The sequence below is a fragment of the Rhamphochromis longiceps genome, linkage group LG14, assembly GCF_057381845.1.
Source record: "Rhamphochromis longiceps isolate RC_006_pf linkage group LG14, R_longiceps_female_GT1.1, whole genome shotgun sequence".
NCBI classification, from domain to species: domain Eukaryota; kingdom Metazoa; phylum Chordata; class Actinopteri; order Cichliformes; family Cichlidae; genus Rhamphochromis; species Rhamphochromis longiceps.
The window spans coordinates 27994510-28015540 of record NC_140570.1 but is presented as its reverse complement, the minus strand read 5'-3'; the positions used below and the strand labels follow the sequence as shown (position 1 = coordinate 28015540).

General features: G+C 39.6%; 2 protein-coding genes across 2 annotated transcripts; both read right to left on the bottom strand.

Annotated features, from left to right (window-relative positions):
* Window positions 1-1848: 1848 nt before the first annotated feature.
* On the bottom strand, window positions 1849-5890 carry LOC146654295 (extracellular calcium-sensing receptor-like). The gene is made up of 9 exons (XM_085429320.1): window positions 5781-5890; window positions 5209-5503; window positions 4954-5040; window positions 4404-4673; window positions 3981-4187; window positions 3630-3905; window positions 3065-3292; window positions 2846-2969; window positions 1849-2759 (listed from the first exon to the last, which is right to left on the bottom strand). The coding sequence occupies exons 1-9, from the start codon at window positions 5888-5890 to the stop codon at window positions 1849-1851; spliced, it is 2508 nt and encodes an 835-aa protein (XP_085285446.1).
* Window positions 5891-15211: 9321 nt separating this feature from the next.
* LOC146654294 (extracellular calcium-sensing receptor-like) lies at window positions 15212-19229 on the bottom strand. The gene is made up of 9 exons (XM_085429319.1): window positions 19120-19229; window positions 18552-18846; window positions 18294-18380; window positions 17791-18060; window positions 17395-17601; window positions 17036-17311; window positions 16429-16656; window positions 16209-16332; window positions 15212-16122 (listed from the first exon to the last, which is right to left on the bottom strand). Exons 1-9 carry the CDS (start codon window positions 19227-19229, stop codon window positions 15212-15214), a joined length of 2508 nt encoding a protein of 835 aa, XP_085285445.1.
* Between the last annotated feature and the right edge of the window lie 1802 nt (window positions 19230-21031).

Here is a 21031-nt window from a genome sequence, read left to right as displayed (position 1 = left end):
AGTGGAAAAAAGGTTAGCTTGTTTATATTAAGCTAACATAGCTGTGTCGCTAGCGGTCACGTAGCACATCATTATATACCAGCTAGCCCAACTTCAGTAACCCTACAAACGTCACTGCTGTTTAGTTTTCTGTCTTCATTTATGCTGGAAGTGATAACAGAGCTGTACGTTTTAATTTGTTTCCAAAACCCCGCAGTCAGGACATGCTATATTGTATTTAGATAGAAGCTAGCGAGCTAACTCCCTGCTAACTTCTAACTCCGTTAAATGTCATAAATTCCGTTTTCATGGATGCCTGGATGTTAAACTCAATTGTTACACCTGGTAGAGCAGAACGCTGATCATTTTATTAAAGATGAAAGACTTTAGACAGTTTTTCAACTCTCAGTAATGCCATAGTGATCGTTTGATATATGGACCTGCAGCGGAGTTTAGACCCAGACACGGCTAGTGACGTCAGACTGAACAACCGGAGAGTGGCACAAAAATAACGCCATACAGAGCGGGAGGGAGAGAGAGAAAGAGAGCCAGGGACAACAACGTCACATTAGAAAGGTACAATCATCCACAACTATTTCCAGTTGCAGATGATAAAGGATTCAGAAAGTTTATTCATACAGGTCCATATGACAGAATATGCATCTTCTTTTTGTTTTCATATTATAATTTATATTTAATTGTATTGTGGTTTGCAGTGTTTTGTGTTGTGTCACTTAAAATTTGTAAAAGGAAAAAGCTGAAAATTCAAATAGTTAAAAGTTGAAATGTGAATAGTTGGTTTTTGTATTATATGATTTATTTATTACATTTTATGTGGAGTGAATAAATAAAAGTATACTTACGGTGGCCCCTACAGACAAAGCACATACAAACTTCTAATCACGTACAAACCCTGAAGCATGTACAAACTCCAAAACACGCAAAAACTCCAAAACACGTAAAAACACGTACAAACCCCGAAGCACGTACAAACTCCAAAACACGTAAAATCTCAGAAGCACGTAAAAACTCAAAACACGTACAAAAGACAACAGAAGTGCTCCAGGATGCTAGGGGCAGTGTTGAACTTTTGTTACCTAGTGGCTACACAAGCCAGCAAGTACCAACGACCATATTTGGTGTGTGGTAATAACAGGTAAATGAACATTTTTTATTTTATTTTTTTTATTTGACTATATATGAATTCTTGTGTATAAATACACAAACAATACACATATGCTTTCATGCTTTCAATTGTGTAATTTAAGTGATCTAGGTAGCTCTGTTTTGGAAGAGTTTGTACGTGTTTTGTCTCTAGGGGCCACCGCATATATTTATATATAAACATTTATAGATAAAACCATTTTTTTTTACATTAGTAATTCCTTTTGTGCATAATTTTATATTATTGTTAATAACAAATTAATTAAAGCAACAAAACAACCTGAAGAGCCGGTTCGGAGCCGAAAGAGTCGGCTCATTTTAGTGAGCTGAACCGAAAGAGCCGGTTCTCTAAAAAGAGCCGGAAATCCCATCAGTATTGCACAATGCTTCATGTGTTACTGTGTTTTACATCATATACCACAAAAATGGCTGAAGCACAAAATAAAAAGCTTAGTTTAGTAAAAGAATTATAATTACATTTAACTTACATAATAGATACATTTTGACAATGAAGTGTAACACAGTCAGTCAGTTATATTTGAAAAGATTTATTTAAAAGAAAGAAAAGAGGAAAAAGAGTAAATAACTATTATTTAGATTTCTCAAGAGGTTTTAATATTTACATTTATTATTTTTATTAATATATTTTATTTTCTGATTTACTGCACAGAAAATGAAGATGTTTTTAACATAAATGAAAACATTTTATGACACAATCCCACGGCCCATAACAGCTTTCTTTGTGTTCATCTCTGGTCTCAACAGGATTATGTAACATTTGGGTCCAAACAGTGTGATCAAGAGTCCAAAACTTGAAGCAAGAATGGCAAACACCTCCACTGCATCTGCAAGTTTTCCTGGTGAGCTGATATAAGCAGGAACAAAGGCCACCCACACAGCACAGAAGATCAGCATGCTGAATGTGATGAGCTTGGCCTCATTAAAACTATCAGGGAGATTCCTCACCAGGAATGCAATTAGAAAACTGAGGAAAGCCAGTATGCCAATATAGCCCAATAACACTGCAAAACCAACAGTGGACCCAACTGAACACTCATACACTATCTTGTCATTGTGGTATTGGGTGTTTTTATGTGGAGTTGGAGAGGAAGAGACAAGCCAGGTAGTGCAGATGGCTGCCTGAATAGATGTCAGAAATAGAACTGTTCCTCTCTGCTGCATTGCACCAAACCACTTCATACCGGCTCCCCCTCCTGGCTTGGAGGCTTTGAACACAGCCAGAACAACCATGGTTTTTACCAGGATGCATGAGACACACAGCACAAAGCTGATCCCAAATGCTGCATGCCTCATTTGGCATGTCCACATCCTGGGTCGTCCGATGAACAAAAGTGAACACAGGAAACACAACTTAAGTGACATTAATAGCTGGAAACTAAGTTCTGAATTGTTGGCACGTACTATAGGTGTTCTGCGATGGTAGATAAAGATCCCCAGAACAACAGCACATATAAATGTTCCCAGTAAGGAGATTGCTGTCAAACAAATACCCAAAGGGTCATGATAAGAGAGAAACTCTGTTTTCCTAAGAACACAGTGGTCACGCTGTGGGTTTGACCAAAAATCCTCTGGACAACTGGTGCACCCCAAGGAGTCTGACAAAGAAGTGTTGATGTTGAAATGCATACTATATTTCACAGAAATTAAATCAAATATGTCATACAGAAAGACAAAGACCTACTGCTCTTGTTAGTGATCTTTCCCTCAGAACAGGGGATACAGTCAAAACAGCATTCAGGCTCTCTCTTCCTTCTCACCATGTGGGTACCAGGAGGACAACTCTCACTGCATACTGATCGAGGTGGCTATTGGACATAAAAAATAAATATTTATTGCCTGCTACAATTCTATATACTGTAAATGTCATAAAAGGTACTTGTCAAATAAAAACATATCTAACCTGTTTGGATTCAAAGTTCCAGAAGATTTTGCCTTCATCAAGTATGAGTTCTTCACCTTTTAAAGCTGTCCTTTTAACCTCACCCACTTTCTGAATTTTAGTGCTTCCATCAGGGAGCCACAACACATTAGTAACATCATAAATTGGTACCACATCACCATTCTCGTCAAATGACACTTGATCGCCAAATGGAGTGGTGAAGTTCACTCTTTCCATGTAATAAACAAGCTGTTTAAAAGGAATGTATAATAAGTAAATTACTTTTTGCTCAAAAAATAATTATAGAACCAATGATTTATTCATAGATGGAGTGTAAAATGATATCACATCTGCCATGGCTCCAGTAACTTTACAGTGCAAACAGTGGCAATTTTTCAGTTCAGTAATCAAATATAATATTATATCTATGGTACCTACATATATAAAGTCATTTATATCTAAGTCTCAATCAACCAAGGCACATTACTAATAATCCTGTATAAAAGTTAATAACCTGAAGTTAATGAAATTCTGAAAGCATGCAAAAACAATTTATCCAAAGGTGGAGTGTAAAATGATAACACACCTGCCAAGGCTCCAGTGACTGCAAAGAGGCACAGCTTTTCCCACTGAAAGGCCCTCTTCCTGGCTTGCACCGCAGCATATCATCAAGGGAATATGCCAGTGCATAAACAGCTTTGTACACATTATACTCAGGCCGCAGGTTGGAAATGTCCAAGTACTCATTGTCCACATTTCCTAGATCTTCCTGTCCAGTGCATAGTGCACCTCCACCTTCCAGCCAGCCTGCTGGAGCTGGAGCAAATCTGCACTGAAATGTAAATTCCCAAAACTGATTCACCTGAAATATTTTGAAAAATGTTTATTACACATTATGAAAATATACACACACAGAGTAAAAGTGTCCAAGTCTCACCAAGCTAATTCTGTAGCTAGTGTTGTGATGTAGATCAGGATGTATTTGCAACAGGAATTCCCTGAGCCCTGGTATTTCTCCTCGGCGAATGGTGATACCCAGTGTGCCACTCAGGTATGGCATAAAGTGAGGTGTTTGGAGCACAGCAGATTCTGTCCAGGCTTCGCTGGCTATCCACTGTAGACCTGTCACATTTTGCCTTACTACCTGTGTATTAAATTAGACCAAATCTATGAAGTAATACTGAGCCTCCAACTTCTTTACTGAAACAGTTTTTGATCTTTAAAATTAATTCTGAATGATTATTTTTCTGTATTCATTTCTGTACTCACAATGATACGTAATATGTGTTTTACACAATTATGAACTATAATTATGAAGACCTCTGTAACTAGTAACTATTAAAGTGTTTTAAAGCGAAACCTCATCCATAAGGTGCATCATGCGACTAGGATCTTCAAAGACAATGACAACTCGAGCTGTAGAGGTTTTCATCACATCAACAATCCTCCGGAGTTCATCTGTGTCTTTGTCCCAGGGTAAAACCTCAGTGTAGGCCAGGCAACCTTCACCAGACACACTCAGCTCAGACTGAAAGGATCTGGCTGCATGAAGTCCATAATCATTATTACTGACAAGCAGACCTGCCCAAGTCCAGCCAAAATGCTTTAGAATCTGGATCATTGCACGTACCTAAGTGAATATAGATTAAAGTGTAAGTGTATTGAAAAGAAGAAACAAAACAAAATTTCTGTGCATAATCTGTCTGTCAGTGTCCACAGAACAGCATTTAAATACAATTGCAATTTAGCTTTATTCTCTGAGACAATAGAGAAAAGAAATAGAGCATAATTCTCAAAACTAATTATTATTATTATTTCTAATATTTTCATATCTGTCTGTGTTCTTCTTTTACACAGATATTGAAACAGACTTTTGTTTTTCCATTTTAATTGTGATGACAAATTTTCACCTGGAAAGCATCACTTGGGATCGTTCTAAAGAAGGATGGATACTTTTGACGGTCACTCAGGCAGGAACATGTGGCATAATAACTCACCTGTGAAAGATATAGACTGCATATGTATATTGGGGAGCTATCCATGTAGAGATATCTTAATTTTGTCATCATGACTGCATTATTTTTTATTTCATAAAATGGTTTTACATTTTCAATGAAATCAACGCAATCCAAGAAAACTGTTACATGGTCAAGCAGAAAACTTACCATAGGTACTCTGTACAAACCTAAGACGTTGGAGATGGCAATAGAAATTGTAGAGGACGGATCACCCACAATCCCTACAACTGGAGGATTTCCAACACATGTATCATCTACTACAATTTGATCCTCTTGACCACTGGCTAATGACAATGCTCCACGGAATCCAATTCCAAGTTCAAAGCAGTTATCATACAGAGTGTATCCCAGAGTCACATTTGGTAGCAGGTTTGAGTTTCTGTTGATCTCATCAATAGCAAATGCCATGGTTTGTGCGAGCTTAAATCCTAGAACATACACACTAAGACGAGAAAAGTTTAATTACTAAAAAGTATAATACAATACAGATTTTTAAAATATAGGAAAATGAGCACAGTGAAAATGTTGCAAAAGGAATAATATTATAAACAATTAAGGAAACTGAATAACAATTAAAGACATATATTAATGAAAATAAATTTTAAAAGAGAAGATGTTTTGTCTAGTTATTTCAGATATAAAATACATATTCATATTAGGATTAGGTTTGGTGGTTTTCTTTTTCTGTTTTTTTCATTCTGTTTCCCTGTCATAGTTACCCATGGCAAGTAGGCTGTTGTGGCTGCGAGGTAAAAGACAGATCAGGAACACTTGAAAAGAAATGGACTTGAAACAGTCCACCCAGAACCACATCTCCAGTTTTGTGCATCTCATTTAGATGAAACTGTCCCTGCAGCTGACAGGACAAAGAAAACTGAGGAGTGGGTAGAGGAGAAGAAACACAGGAATACAGCAAAACAACCACGACTAAATTGTTTTGCAAAGATAAGCACATGACAGCTTTCTGAATATTTGAGACCAGTCATTAGGTTTTATTGTTTGCCATTCCCTTTTATTGACTTGCTGTGTTGTTTAATCTTGCACACCACCCATCAGGGAAGAAGGAGGTGTATACTTTTCATTTGAGATTGCTTTGTATCCAGGCAAACTCAGGGAACACTGTGAGTAAATTAGTCATCAGTAATAACTCACTGAAGAATTGTCAGAGTAGTTGTTCAGTATTCAGTAGTTGTTTCCGTGTGCATATCAAGTGACATAAAAGACAAATAGCAAAAATAACATATCATAATTCATGTACATCAAAGTTCATGTGTAATGTCTCAACAACATCATATTAAAAACTTCAGTCCATATTTGAGTTGAAAGAGAAAACAAAATTTTTGAGGGGACGATAAAAAACATAACAAAAACAAATCCGCATGAGCATGGGCGGGACGGGACATAAAGCTGCATAGGGCAAAAGGAAACTAGAAAACTTAGTGGATGGGGAAGATTGTCCTGAGTATAATTGAAGAACAGCCCAAGGGGACGGCCCAAATGAGAAACTAGACAGTGAAATTTTTCAGGGCTAATGCATGAATGCAAAACACGGGACAAGCAGATCTTCTGTATTCGAAGTGAAAGCCCACCATCTGAGTCCCGATGACCAAGCTATTTACCTTATCTCTAAGGGAGACCCAGGCACCCTTTGAAGGAAACTCATTTCCACAGCTTATATCCACAACCCTTATTTGATCACTACCCAGAGTTCATGGCCATAGGTAAGGGATGTAATGTAAAATGACCTGTAAATTAAAAACTTGCTCAGCTCTTTCTTTACCGCAACAGACTGGTACAGTGTCTGTTCATTTTCCCCAAATCTGTGAATAAATCTCAGGTTCCACTTTCCCCAAACTTGTGAACAAAACTGTTGAGGGGACAACAAATTACTTATTTGATCACTACCAGAGTTCGTGGCCACAGTTGAATAGTTGTAATCTAAATTGACCTGTAAATTAAAAACTTAGCTCAGACTGTACAGTGCCTGTATCATTGCACATGTTTCCCAAATCCATCAGTGAATCTCATGCTCCACTTTCCCCAAACTCGTGAACAAGACCCTAAGATATTTAAAGTAAAGATGAAATCTTGAGGCCATCATAGTGGAGAACATCCACGAGCCTGGACAGACCAAGATATTATGTCCACACTTGCTCACTTTCTCAAACATCCTTGAGAGGATAAAGAGCTTGTCCAGTTTCACAGCCTGGATGAAAACCTCATTGTTCCTCCTGAATCAGAGGTTCAACTAAGAGATAAACCCTGCAGTGTCCTTCACAGTGTCATGATCCCTCAGCTCAGCTCCATTCAAATGTGAAGAAAAAGGCCTAAAATCCAGCCTTTGTGGTAATGTAAGATAGTCCTGTCACAGAGTTTAATGCATGTGCTTTTGGTGATAGTTATTCCTTCTTTAATCAAATAAGGGATCTAATCAAAATATAATCAAGAAGAAATCCACACTCTATCCAGCTGTTTTTGTCTGAGTGTCAGGCTTGAGCATCCAAATTTTTTCAGAATACTCCCTGATTATATTTACAAAGCATCTGCTGTTGCTCAGCTTACTATGTGCTTCAACTGGACTTGTGTTGGATTAGTTCTAGCAAGATTGTTGTCTGGGGGCTTTTTGCCCCCTGGTAGTGTCTGCCATGGCAAATTGGTCCTGGGTGAGGGACCAGACAAAGAGCGATTCAGAAGACGACTATGAGAAGACCATCGAGGGGACTGTTCACCCTACTCGAGATAGGGTTACCGGGTGCAGCCCGGGGAGGGTGCCCTAGGGTGAGCGTCTGGTGGTCGGGCCTTAGTCCATGCGGTCTGGCTGGGTGTGGGAGTAGTTCGGAGAGGCTATGGAAAAAGACTTTTGGACTGCCTCAAAGAGATTCTGGCAAACCGTCAGGAGACTCAGGATACACATACAAGGTCCTAAATTATCAGGCCGCATTTTATCTTAATGACCTTATAGTACCGAATCACTCCATTAGGGCACTTTGCTCTCGCACTGGAGGCTTACTTGTTGTTCCTAGAGTATTTAAAAATAGAATGGGAGGCAGAGCCTTCAGTTTTCAGGCCCCTCTTCTGTGGAACCAGCTTCCAGTTTGGATTTGGGAGATAGACACTATCTCTACTTTTAAGATTAGGCTTAAAACTTACCTTTTTAAAAAAAATCATATACAGTGGGGCAAAAATGTATTTAGTCAGCCACCGATTGTGCAAGTTCCCCCACCTAAAATGATGACAGAGGTCAGTAATTTGCACCAAAGGTACACTTCAACTGTGAGAGACAGAATGTGAAAAAAAAAATCCATGAATCCGCATGGTAGGATTTGTAAAGAATTTATTCGTAAATCAGGGTGGAAAATAAGTATTTGGTCAATAACAAAAATACAACTCAATACTTTGTAACATAACCTTTGTTGGCAATAACAGAGGTCAAACGTTTACTATAGGTCTTTACCAGGTTTGCACACACAGTAGCTGGTATTTTTGGCCCATTCCTCCATGCAGATCTTCTAGGCCACTCCAGGACTTTCAAATGCTTCTTACGGAGCCACTCCTTTGTTGCCCGGGCGGTGTGTTTTGGATCATTGTCATGTTGGAAGACCCAGCCTCGTTTCATCTTCAAAGTTCTCACTGATGGAAGGAGGTTTTGGCTCAAAATCTCACGATACATGGCCCCATTCATTCTCTCCTTAACACGGATCAGTCGTCCTGTCCCCTTGACAGAAAAACAGCCCCATAGCATGATGTTTCCACCCCCATGCTTCACAGCAGGTATGGTGTTCTTGGGATGCAACTCAGTATTCTTCCTCCTCCAAACACGACGAGTTGAGTTTATACCAAAAAGTTCTACTTTGGTTTCATCTGACCACATGACATTCTCCCAATCCTCTGCTGTATCATCCATGTGCTCTCTGGCAAACTTCAGACGGGCCTGGACATGCACTGGCTTCAGCAGCGGAACACGTCTGGCACTGCGGGATTTGATTCCCTGCCGTTGTAGTGTGTTACTGATGGTGACCTTTGTTACTTTGGTCCCAGCTCTCTGCAGGTCATTCACCAGGTCCCCCCGCGTGGTTCTGAGATCTTTGCTCACCGTTCTCATGATCATTTTGACCCCACGGGATGAGATCTTGCGTGGAGCCCCAGATCGAGGGAGATTATCAGTGGTCTTGTATGTCTTCCATTTTCTGATGATTGCTCCCACAGTTGATTTTTTCACACCAAGCTGCTTGCCTATTGTAGATTCACTCTTCCCAGTCTGGTGCAGGTCTCCAATACTTTTCCTGGTGTCCTTCGAAAGCTCTTTGGTCTTGGCCATGGCGGAGTTTGGAGTCTGACTGTTTGAGGCTGTGGACAGGTGTCTTTTATACAGATGATGAGTTCAAACAGGTGCCATTCATACAGGTAACGAGTGGGGGACAGAAAAGCTTCTTACAGAAGACGTTACAGGTCTGTGAGAGCAAGAGATTTTCCTTGTTTGAGGTGACCAAATACTTATTTTCCATCCTAATTTACGAACAAATTCTTTACAAATCCTACCATGTGAATTCATGGATTTTTTTTTCACATTCTGTCTCTCACAGTTGAAGTGTACCTCTGGTGCAAATTACTGACCTCTGTCATCATTTTAAGTGGGGGAACTTGCACAATCGGTGGCTGACTAAATACTTTTTTGCCCCACTGTAGTTAAGGCTGGATCAGGTGACCCTGAATCCTCCCTTAGTTATGCTGCAATAGGTGTAGACTGCTGGGGGGTTTCCATGATGCATTTAGTACTTACTTTTCAGTCACTTTTCTCAATCAGCATGTATTAATAGACCTCTCTACTGATTCAGTAAGAGTACTAGATGCTACAGTTCCTGATAATGCTTTGCTTTAAATGGGGAGAATCTTGAAGGATGGCTGTTATGAGGAAAAGCAACCCAGAAACTTTGTCAGCAGCACACATCGTTGTGTGCCTCAACTGTCGGTCTTTTACCCAAGCTAATCTGCCATTTTTTTCTTCTTAGGTTGGGTTTATGGATTAAAGATCTGATCTAAATTATCATATTAAAAATTGGGACACTTAGTCAGTGGTGGACCTTGGATTCATTGGGTGTTTTGGTCATTATCCCTACACCCTCATCCAAGGAGCCCTGCCAGGGTTGGTCAGGCCCGGAGTGTGTCACTGGTTTATGTTAAATTGTTATCGCTCTTTTTCTTTCTACTGTTTATTTTCTTCTTTTAATTCACTGCAACTGAGAAATAATACTTACCTCTTTAGCATTTACGGAGCCACCATACATACTATGACCATAGCTACTGAACGACACAGGAAGTCATTCCTGCCCATGGCCATCTCCCTGTACAACTCCTCCATCTAATACACTGTAAACACTGCAATAGTTACACCCTTTTTGTGGATGCTCTTTTCTACTCCGTAATATTCATTTCAGTATTCTTGATATTTATTTATAAGCACCTCTGTAAATTCTTGATATTCATATTTGATTGATTTGTATATATTAGTGCTATTTCTTAACCCTTTAAGACCTACCATAGAACCAAGTCTGCCAAAGCTTATCTTTATATTTTTACATGCTGTAGTGCCATTTTTGGGAACATTTGCTATACATCAATACAACCATTATAGCCCAAACTTTAATAATATGTATTCATTAAGTGCATAATAACTACACAAATTGCAAAAAAGTGCAATAAACTACAAAAAAATTGAAAATCGTTTTTGTTTTGTTTTTTACATATATTTCTAGTTAGAAAAATTTAAGAGGTTTATCCCTCAAAACTGTAAGTACAAAAAAGTTGCACAAAATAGTTTGCAACAACAGGAAATTTATTTTGAGTTTCTTCACAGTTTTACTTTTGAGATACACCAATTTTTATATACTGCAGGAAAAACGAAAATAAATACTACAATGCAAATTTGCAAAACAAACAAACAAACAAAAAAACAGCATGTGCATTTCCAGCAGTGCAACTTGAGTTCTAAGCATCCCAGAAACTATACAGAAAAGCATAAAGTCAAACATGACTTTTAAAAACACCAGTATAGGATTATAAGACCCTGAAGGTAAAAAACTAAATTTTGCACAAAAATGACATCACTTCCAGTTTCGGGCAGGTAATGGCGGACATGCGATAGTTCGCGCTGACGTATATTCCAACGTAGGAAGTGTTATGAACAGCTGGTCAGATTAGCAAAGCATGTTTCTGAAATATTATGTTTTTGTTGCTGTGCTTTTTATGCAATTTTTGCAAAGCTATATGTGGAAGGAAACTGTGACCTAGGACAAGCTGATGACATAAGATGTAAGTACAACTCCTCTGGTTTCATATGCAAAAAAAATTATTGCGCTAGCTCACGTGGTTGCAGTTCTACAGGGATTTAAAAATAGTTGCGCAAAACGGAGTGTGCCCGCTCTGACTGGTTTTAAAGGGTTAAATTTGTAAAATCTGTAACATATTGTATTGTTTAAATAGTTTAGTCTGTTACTGTTATTGTCTTGGAGCAATTGCATCGGACATAATTACCTTAGGAATTAATAAAATATTCTGATTCTTAGACCTAGACTTAGAGCATTTATTGTCATTGTGCAGTTTCTTGCGCAGTGAAATTGGGTAGCTGGACCACAAAGGTGCAAAAGTAAAGAAAACAATATACAACAAGGGGGAAAAAAGCAATATATATGTATACATTTATGTGAGTAAACTATATACATGGTGTATGTGTAGAAACATTGAAACAGAAACATTGTGGGGCCATATACAAGGGCTGTTATATTATATAATATAATATAATATAATATAATAAATAAATAAATAAGGGTGGAGGGGCTAAGGTCATTTAGGGTGGGGATGGTAATTCCACCAAGACCAAAAATATTGCACATGGGCCAAAAATATTGCACAGAACAATGAAAGACTGAGATACTGAACATGGGATGGCAGCAACATAGTTGATCAATAGCAGAATGGTTGTATGGGAGAAGTCTGTTCACATTCTTAGTTTGCATTACGAGTTCTGACAGCCCACGGGAAGAAGCTGAAGATGATGTTGCAGGGGTGCATGGGGGTGCAGTCATTAGTGTAGATGGTGTGTAGGAGTGGACTCAGCACACATCCCTGTAGTGAGCCAGTGCTGAGTGACAGGGTGGATGATCTCTGGTTGCCAACCATGACTGATTGTGAACAGTCTGTGGGAAAGTTCCATACACATATGGGGGGGGGAGAGTCCAAGTTTACCAGCTTGGCTATAAGAATGTCTGGGATGATGGTATTGAAGGCCGAGCTGAAGTCAATGAAGAGCATCCTTACTGATGTCCCAGGATTCTCCAGGTGATGGAGAGCGGAGTGGAGGGCAGGGACAGTGGCATGTGACAGGGAGAGGTTGAATAGTCTGGTGAACTGAGGAGGCAGCTGGACAGCGCAGGCTTTGAGCACTCTACCAGGTATTCCGTCAGGGCCAGCAGCTTTCCTTTGATTAACTGCGCTGAACACATTGCGAACCTGGTGTTCTTGGAGGCTAAATGTGTGAGGGCTGTGCTCAGAGGAGGCTGTGGGCAGGGTGGTGTGCATGGTGGGGGTGACTGCAGCTTTCTCGAAGCAGGCAAAGGAGTGGTTAAGTTCCTCTGCTAATGAGATGTCCATGTTATCTGTGTTTTTCCCATTGCACTTGTAATTGGTGATGTGTTTCAGGCCCTCTCATACCTTTCTGGAGTTGTTATCAGAGAGGTGATCTGATAGCTTGTTTGAGAAGTCCAGTTTTGCTGCTCTGATGCCTTTTTTAAGGTCTGCTCTTGCTCTGCTGTACATGTCCTGGCCCCCAGATTTGTATGGCGAGCTGCGTGCCTTTAACAATGCCTGAACCGTACTTGTCATCCAGAGTTTACGGTTGGGGTAGACCTTTTCCGTGGTGACAGTGTCCATGCAGTGCGTGATGTAACCCAGATGTGTGAGTCTCTAGGCCATCATGTTCAAAGACACTCCACTCTGTGAGGGCAAAAGAGTCCTGCAATTGAGCACGAGCTTCCTCAGAAAAGGTGCTAATGGTTCTGATGGTGGGCTTTGTTCTTTTCCTGAGTGGTGTGTATGCCAGGACGATGAGCAGAGAGAGGTGGTCGGACATACTCAGGTGGGGGAGGGGAAAAGATCTGAAGGCTTGCTTAATATTTGAGTAAACATGGTCCAAGGTGTTATTCCCTCTCGTAGGGCATTTCACATGTCGAACAAATTTAGGCACAGTTCTTAAGCATGCTTTGTTGAAATCCCCTGCAATGATACTCCCTCTGGATATTCCCATTTCTTTTTGGAGATTGTGTCGTGCAGGTAGGCAAGGGCTGAGCTAGCTTTAGCGTCTGGTGGTAAGTGGACTGCTGTTATTAGGACTGCAGGCAGTTCTCTGGGCAAGTAGAAGGGTCTGCACATGACAGACATTGCCTCTATGTCTGGGGAGCAGACTGTGGTGATGATCTTAGTGTTTGTGCACCAGTTGTTATGTGTGTAAATGCACAATCCTCCTCCTTGGCTTTTCCCCGCTGTAGTCTTTCTGTCACTGCGGTGCATTGTGTGACCTGATAGCTGCATCGAGGCGTCGGGGATTCCCTATCGTAGCCATGTCTCTGTGACAACCAGGACACAACAGTTGCGTAGAAGTTGCTGTGCTGTGAGAAGTAGGTTCAGTTCGTCTATTTTTTTGATGACCAACCGTGCGTTGGTCAGGAAGATGCTCGGGAGCTGTAGTTTGAAAGGCTGCTTCTTTATCGTAGCTAGCAGTCCCGTCCGGCACTCCTGCTTTTGTTTGCGTTCCTTCCGCCACATGCATTTCTTGGCAGACCCAATAAGAATCCACAGAGCACCGAATTTTCTCACTATCTCCAGGAGTATGTTGTGCATCCTCTGATAATCACTGGTAATGGGGATCTGGCTGTTGCATCGAATGTTGCATAATTCCAGATGGCGGTAGGTAAATTTGGCTTTACAGTAAGAAAAACAAAAGAAAAAGAAATGTGGAAAAAAGAAAAAGAAAAGCACCTAAGTGGAGAGCATAGAGCTGCTGCATCTGTGCGCGCCGCCATCTTGCACTACTCCCAGTTCTCAATGGGAGATAAACTCTGGATGACACGCTTCTTACAGTCTGTTTGGAGAGACCTTCTAGGTAACTGTTGGAGAGCCTTGTGTCTCTGGGAGCCTGGAATTGTCACTATAGTTAAGTATTGATTGTAGCACATTTTGAAATGGAAACCTGTATTTGTCATGATCCTGGGTCCTTTTGACCCAGCGTTTTGGGTTTTCTCTTCGTGATTTTGGTTCTGTTCTTCCTCTGGTTAGTGTTTACTCTGTTCTGTGCCCGTATGTTCCTGTATCTAGTCCGCGTTTCTTAGTTTGTGTCCTTTCATGTGTAAGTTCCTGTTTTATTGTGAAGGTCTGTGTCTTATGTGAGTGTTTTCATTTTGCCTCCCTAGTCTCGTCATGTTAATCACTCCCAGCTGTGTTCCCACCTGTATGTAATCTCCCTGTGTTCTCTGAGTGTATTTAAGTTGTGTCTTCTGTCATAGTAATTGCTGGTTCGTCTGTGTTGTTTCCCCTCGGTCTCCCTGCGTCTCTCCGTATGTATTTCCCCGGACCTCCCTGCATCTTCGTTTCTGGTTTGTCTTATTAGTTTACCCAGTTTAGGTTTCTAGTTTCATGTTTTGCCACCCTTGCTGTTCGTATTGACCCACTATTATAAATAAACACTCACCTGCACCAGAACTGCCGCCCTTTTGCCCCGCAAACCGTGACAGTATTAGTTGTTTTCTTGAAATGATCAGCATGGTTTTGATCATGATCAGTTCAAGACAGACCAAATATGCAAAAATATATATTAGAACTGCTAAATGAATTCAAGTTGAAAGCGTAGTTTATTAAAAGAGTTTCAATTATATTTAATTTCCGTAATAGGTAAATTTTACAGTGCAGTGTAACAAAGTCAATGCTTCTCTTTGAAAAGTCTGGTTGTTTTGTATGTAAACTGCATTTTAAAAGAACAACAACAAAAAAACCGACTAAATAACTGTCTTTAATATTTAACATTTGTTCATTTTAATTGTTTATTTAATTTTCGGTCAATAGAGTGCAAATAATTTTTTTTTTTTGACTTGAACTGAAAATTTTATGACACAATCCCACGGCCCATAACAGCTTTCTTTGTGTTCATCTCTGGTCTCAACAGGATTATGTAACATTTGGGTCCAAACAGTGTGATCAAGAGTCCAAAACTTGAAGCAAGAATGGCAAACACCTCCACTGCATCTGCAAGATTTCCTGGTGAGCTGATATAAGCAGGAACAAAGGCCACCCACACAGCACAGAAGATCAGCATGCTGAATGTGATGAGCTTGGCCTCATTAAAACTATCAGGGAGATTCCTCACCAGGAATGCAATTAGAAAACTGAGGAAAGCCAGTATGCCAATATAGCCCAATAACACTGCAAAACCAACAGTGGACCCAACTGAACACTCATACACTATCTTGTCATTGTGGTATTGGGTGTTTTTATGTGGAGTTGGAGAGGAAGAGACAAGCCAGGTAGTGCAGATGGCTGCCTGAATAGATGTAAGAAACAGAACTGTTCCTCTCTGCTGCATAGCACCAAACCACTTCAGACTGGCTCCCCCTCCTGGCTTGGAGGCTTTGAACACAGCCAGAACAACCATGGTTTTTACCAGGATACATGAGACACACAGCACAAAGCTGATCCCAAATGCTGCATGCCTGAGTTGGCATGTCCACATCCTGGGTCGTCCAATGAACAAAAGTGAACACAGGAAACACAACTTAAGTGACAACAATAGCTGGAAACTAAGTTCTGAATTGTTGGCACGTACTATAGGTGTTGTGCGATGGTAGATAAAGATCCCCAGAACAACAGCACATATAAATGTTCCCAGTAAGGAGATTGCTGTCAAACAAATACCCAAAGGGTCATGATAAGAGAGAAACTCTGTTTTCCTAAGAACACAGTGGTCACGCTGTGGGTTTGACCAAAAATCCTCTGGACAACTGGTGCACTCCAAGGAGTCTGACAAAGAAGGGTTGATGGTGAAATGCATACTATATTTCACAGAAATTAAATCAAATATGTCATACAGAAAGACAAAGACCTACTGCTCTTGTTAGTGATCTTTCCCTCAGAACAGGGGATGCAGTCAAAACAGCATTCGGGCTCTCTCTTCCTTCTCACCATGTGGGTACCAGGAGGACAACTCTCACTGCATACTGATCGAGGTGGCTATTGGACATAAAAAAATAAATATTTATTGCCTGCTACAATTCTATATACTGTAAATGTCATAAAAGGTACTTGTCAAATAAAAACATATCTAACCTGTTTGGATTCAAAGTTCCAGAAGATTTTGCCTTCATCAAGTATGAGTTCTTCACCTTTTAAAGCTGTCCTTTTAACCTCACCCACTTTCTGAATTTTAGTGCTTCCATCAGGGAGCCACAACGCATTAATAACATCATAAATTGGTACCACATCACCATTCTCGTCAAATGACACTTGATCGCCAAATGGAGTGGTGAAGTTCACTCTTTCCATGTAATAAACAAGCTGTTTAAAAGGAATGTATAATAAGTAAATTACTTTTTGCTCAAAAAATAATTATAGAACCAATGATTTATTCATAGATGGAGTGTAAAATGATATCACATCTGCCATGGCTCCAGTAACTTTACAGTGCAAACAGTGGCAATTTTTCAGTTCAGTAATCAAATATAATATTATATCTATGGTACCTACATATATAAAGTCATTTATATCTAAGTCTCAATCAACCAAGGCACATTACTAATAATCCTGTATAAAAGTTAATGACCTCCATGACTTAAATGACTACTTTTGCTCACAAGTATGGCAAATCCCTTTTCAGAAATTCTGAAAGCATGCAAAAACAATGTGTTCAAAGGTGGAGTGTACAATGATAACACACCTGCCATGGCTCCAGTGACTGCAAAGAGGCACAGCTGTTCCCACTGAAAGGCCCTCTTCCTGGCTTGCACCGCAGCATGTCATCAAGGGAATATGCCAGTGCATAAACAGCTTTGTACACATTATACTCAGTTCGTAGGTTGGAAATGTCCAAGTACTCATTGTCCACATTTCCTAGATCTTCCTGTCCAGTGCATTGTGCACCTCCACCTTCCAGCCAGCCTGCTGGAGCTGGAGCAAATCTGCACTGAAATGTAAATTCCCAAAACTGATTCACCTGAAATATTTTGAAAAATGTTTATTACACATTATGAAAATATATAATTGTTGTGACACACAGTAAAAATGTTCAAGTCTCACCAAGCTATTTCCGTAGCTACTGTTGTGATGTAGATCAGGATGTATTTGCAACAGAAAATCCCTGAGCCCTGGTATCTCTCCTTGACGAATGGTGATACCAAGTATACCACCCAGGTATGGCATAAAGTGAGGTGTTTGGAGCACAACAGATTCTGTCAAGGCCACGCTGGCTATCCACTGTAGACCTGTCACATTTTGCCTTACTACCTGTGAATTAAATTAGACCAAATCTATGAAGTAATACTGAGCCTCCAACTTCTTTACTGAAACAGTTTCTGAATTATTATATTTTTGTACTCATTTCTGTACTGACAATGATACGTAATACGTGTTTTACACAATATAATTATGAAGACCTCTGTAACTACTAATCATTAAAGTGTTTTAAAGTGAAACCTCATCTATAAGGTGTATTATGCGACTAGGATGTTCAAAGACAATGACAACTCGAGCTGTAGAGGTCTTCATCACATCAACAATCCTCCTGAGTTCATCTGTGTCTTTGTCCCAGGGCAAAACCTCAGTGTAGGCCAGGCAACCTTCACCAGACACACTCAGCTCAGACTGAAAGAATCTGGCTGCATGAAGTCCATAATCATCATCAGTGACGAGCAGACCTGCCCAAGTCCAGCCAAAATGCTTTAGAATCTGGATCATTGCACGTACCTAAGTGAATACAGATTAAAGTGTAAGTGCATTGAAAAGAAAAGAAAAACTTTAAATATAATTGCAATTTAGCTTTATTCTTTGACACAATACAGAAACAAAATAGAGCACAATTCTCAAAACTAAGTATATTATTATTTCTAATATTTTCATATCTTTCTTTGTTCTTCTTTTACACAGATATTGAAACATACTTTTGCGTTTCCATTTTAATTTTGATGACAAATTTTCACCTGGAAAGCATCACTTGGGATCGTTCTAAAGAAGGATGGATACTTTTGACGGTCACTCAGGCAGGAACATGTGGCATAATAACTCACCTGTGAAAGACACAGACTGTATATTCAGGAGCTATCCATGTAGAGATATCTTAACTTTGTCATCATGACTGCATTATTAGTATTAGTTTTGTTTTCATAAAATGGTTTTACATTTTTAATTAAATCAAATTAATCCAAGAAAACTGTTACATGGTCAAGCAGAAAACTTACCATAGGTACTCTGTACAAGCCTAAGACGTTGGAGATTGCAATAGAATTTGTAGAGGTCGAATCACCCACAACCCCTATGACTGGAGGATTTCCAACACATGTATCATCTACTACAATTTGATCCTCTTGACCACTGGCTAATGACAATGCTCCACGGAATCCAATTCCAAGTTCAAGGCAGTTATCATAAAGAGTGTATCCCAGAGTCACATTTGGTAGCAGGTTTGAGTTTCTATTGATCTCATCAATAGCAAATGCCATGGTCTGTGCGGACTTAAATCCTAGGACATACACACTAAGACAAGAAAATTTTAATTACTAATATATATAATACAACACAGGTTTGAAATTACAAGTAAACGAGTGCCTTTTGAAAAAGTTGCAAAAGTAGAAATATTATAAACAATTAAGGATACTGAATAACAATTAAAGACATATATTAAGAAAAAAATGAAAAAGAAGACGCATTGTTTAGTTATTTCAGATACAAAATACATATTTATACTGGCACTAAGTTTGACAGTTTTTTTATTCTATTTTTTTCATGCTTTTTCACTGTCCTTGTTACCCATGGCAAGTAGGCTGTTGTGGCAGCGAGGTAAAAGACAGATCAGGAACACTTGAAAAGAAATGGACTTGAAACAGTCCACCCAGAACCACATCTCCAGTTTTGTGCATCTCATTTAGATGAAACTGTCCCTGCAGCTGACAGGACAAAGAAAACTGAGGAGTGGATCGAGTCGAAAAAACATAGGAACACAGCAAAACAACCACGACTAAATTGTTTTGCAAAGATAAGCACATGACAGCTTTCTGAATTGTTGAGATCAGTTATTAGGTTTTATTCTTTGCCATTCCCTTTTATTGACTTACTGTGTTGTTTAATCTTGCATCAGGGAAGAAGGCGGAGTATACTTTTCATTTGAGATTGCTTTGTATCCAGGCAAACTCAGGAAACACTCTGGGAGTAAATTAGTCATCAGTAATAACTCACTGAAGAATTGTCAGAGTAACAGGTGTTTCTGTGTGGGGCGACTGTGGCTCAGGGGGTTGGGAAGCGCATCTGTAACCGGAAGGTCGCTGGTTCAATCCCTGGGCTCTCTGTCCTGGTCGTTGTGTCCTTGAGCAAGACACTTTACCCTACCGCCTACTGGTGTTGGCCAGAGGGGCCGATGGCGCGATACGGCAGCCTCGTTTCTGTCAGTCTGCCCCAGGGCAGCTGTAGCTACAAATGTAGCTTGCCTCCACCAGTGTGTAAATGTGAGAGTGAATGAATAGTGGTATTGTAAAGCGCTTTGGGTGCCTTGAAAAGCGTTATATAAATCCAATCCATTATTATATCAAGTGTCACAAAAGAAAAATAGCAAAAATAACATAACATTATTCATGTACAGTAAAGTTAACGTGGAATGTACAACAGCATCATATTAAAAACTCCAGTCCATATTTGATTTAAAAGAGAGGGACAAAAAATTACTTATTTGATCACTACCCAGAGTTCGTGGCCACAGTTGAATAGTTGTAATCTAAATTGACCTGTAAATTAAAAACCTAGCTCAGACTGTACAGTGCCTGTATCATTGCTCATGTTTCCCAAATCCGTCAGTGAATCTCATGCTCCACTTTCCCCAAACTCGTGAACAAGACCCTAAGACATTTAAATCCCTTCAATTGGGTTAGTAATTTGTCTCAGATGGAGTTGGCATTCCGCCTTTTCCGGCTGAGAACTATGGTCTCTGACTTGGGGGTGCTGATTTTCACACTTGGCTGCAAACCACTCCAATGCAAGTTGGAAGTCACCACCTGATTAAGCAAACAATTTCTCTCACCAGCCATGGCAGGTGCGCCATCCGTAATAATAATATTATTAATATTAATAATAATAGTGACTTTATTCCATGGTAGTTTTATGTCATCTACAGCGGAACAAACAGCAGCAAATGTTCCTCTTTTTTGGTCCTTAAGGCTCTGGAGTTCAAGTAGCTCTTCACTCATCTTCATTTTATTGTCCACTCTTCCAAAAACAATCAGTAATTGAGAGTTGTCAGATGCATCTGTGCTTTTGTCGCAAGCTATCGAAAAAAAGTCAAAATCCACTCCTTTTGCATCCAACTGTTAACTCTTAATATTAGATGAAACTTCTTCAGTTCTTTGTACCACAGTGTTACGAGCAGTGTTGGGCAAGTTACTTTGAAAAAGTAATTAATTATAGTTACTAGTTACTTCTTCAAAAAAGTAAGTGAGTTAGTAACTGAGTTAAAAGATTCTAAAAGTAATTAATTACTTGAAAAGTAACTCTTGCATTACTTTAAAAAAAATGTTTAACCCTCTGGGTTCCAGGGTATAATTGGCCATTTTAGACTACTTTTGATGGTTCCTCTACATTTCACCTTTAAATACTATTTACTTTGCCTTGTTTGGTATCATCCTTTTCAGCACAACCTCACATTTCTGAATTTACAGTTATGTTTTGATTTTGA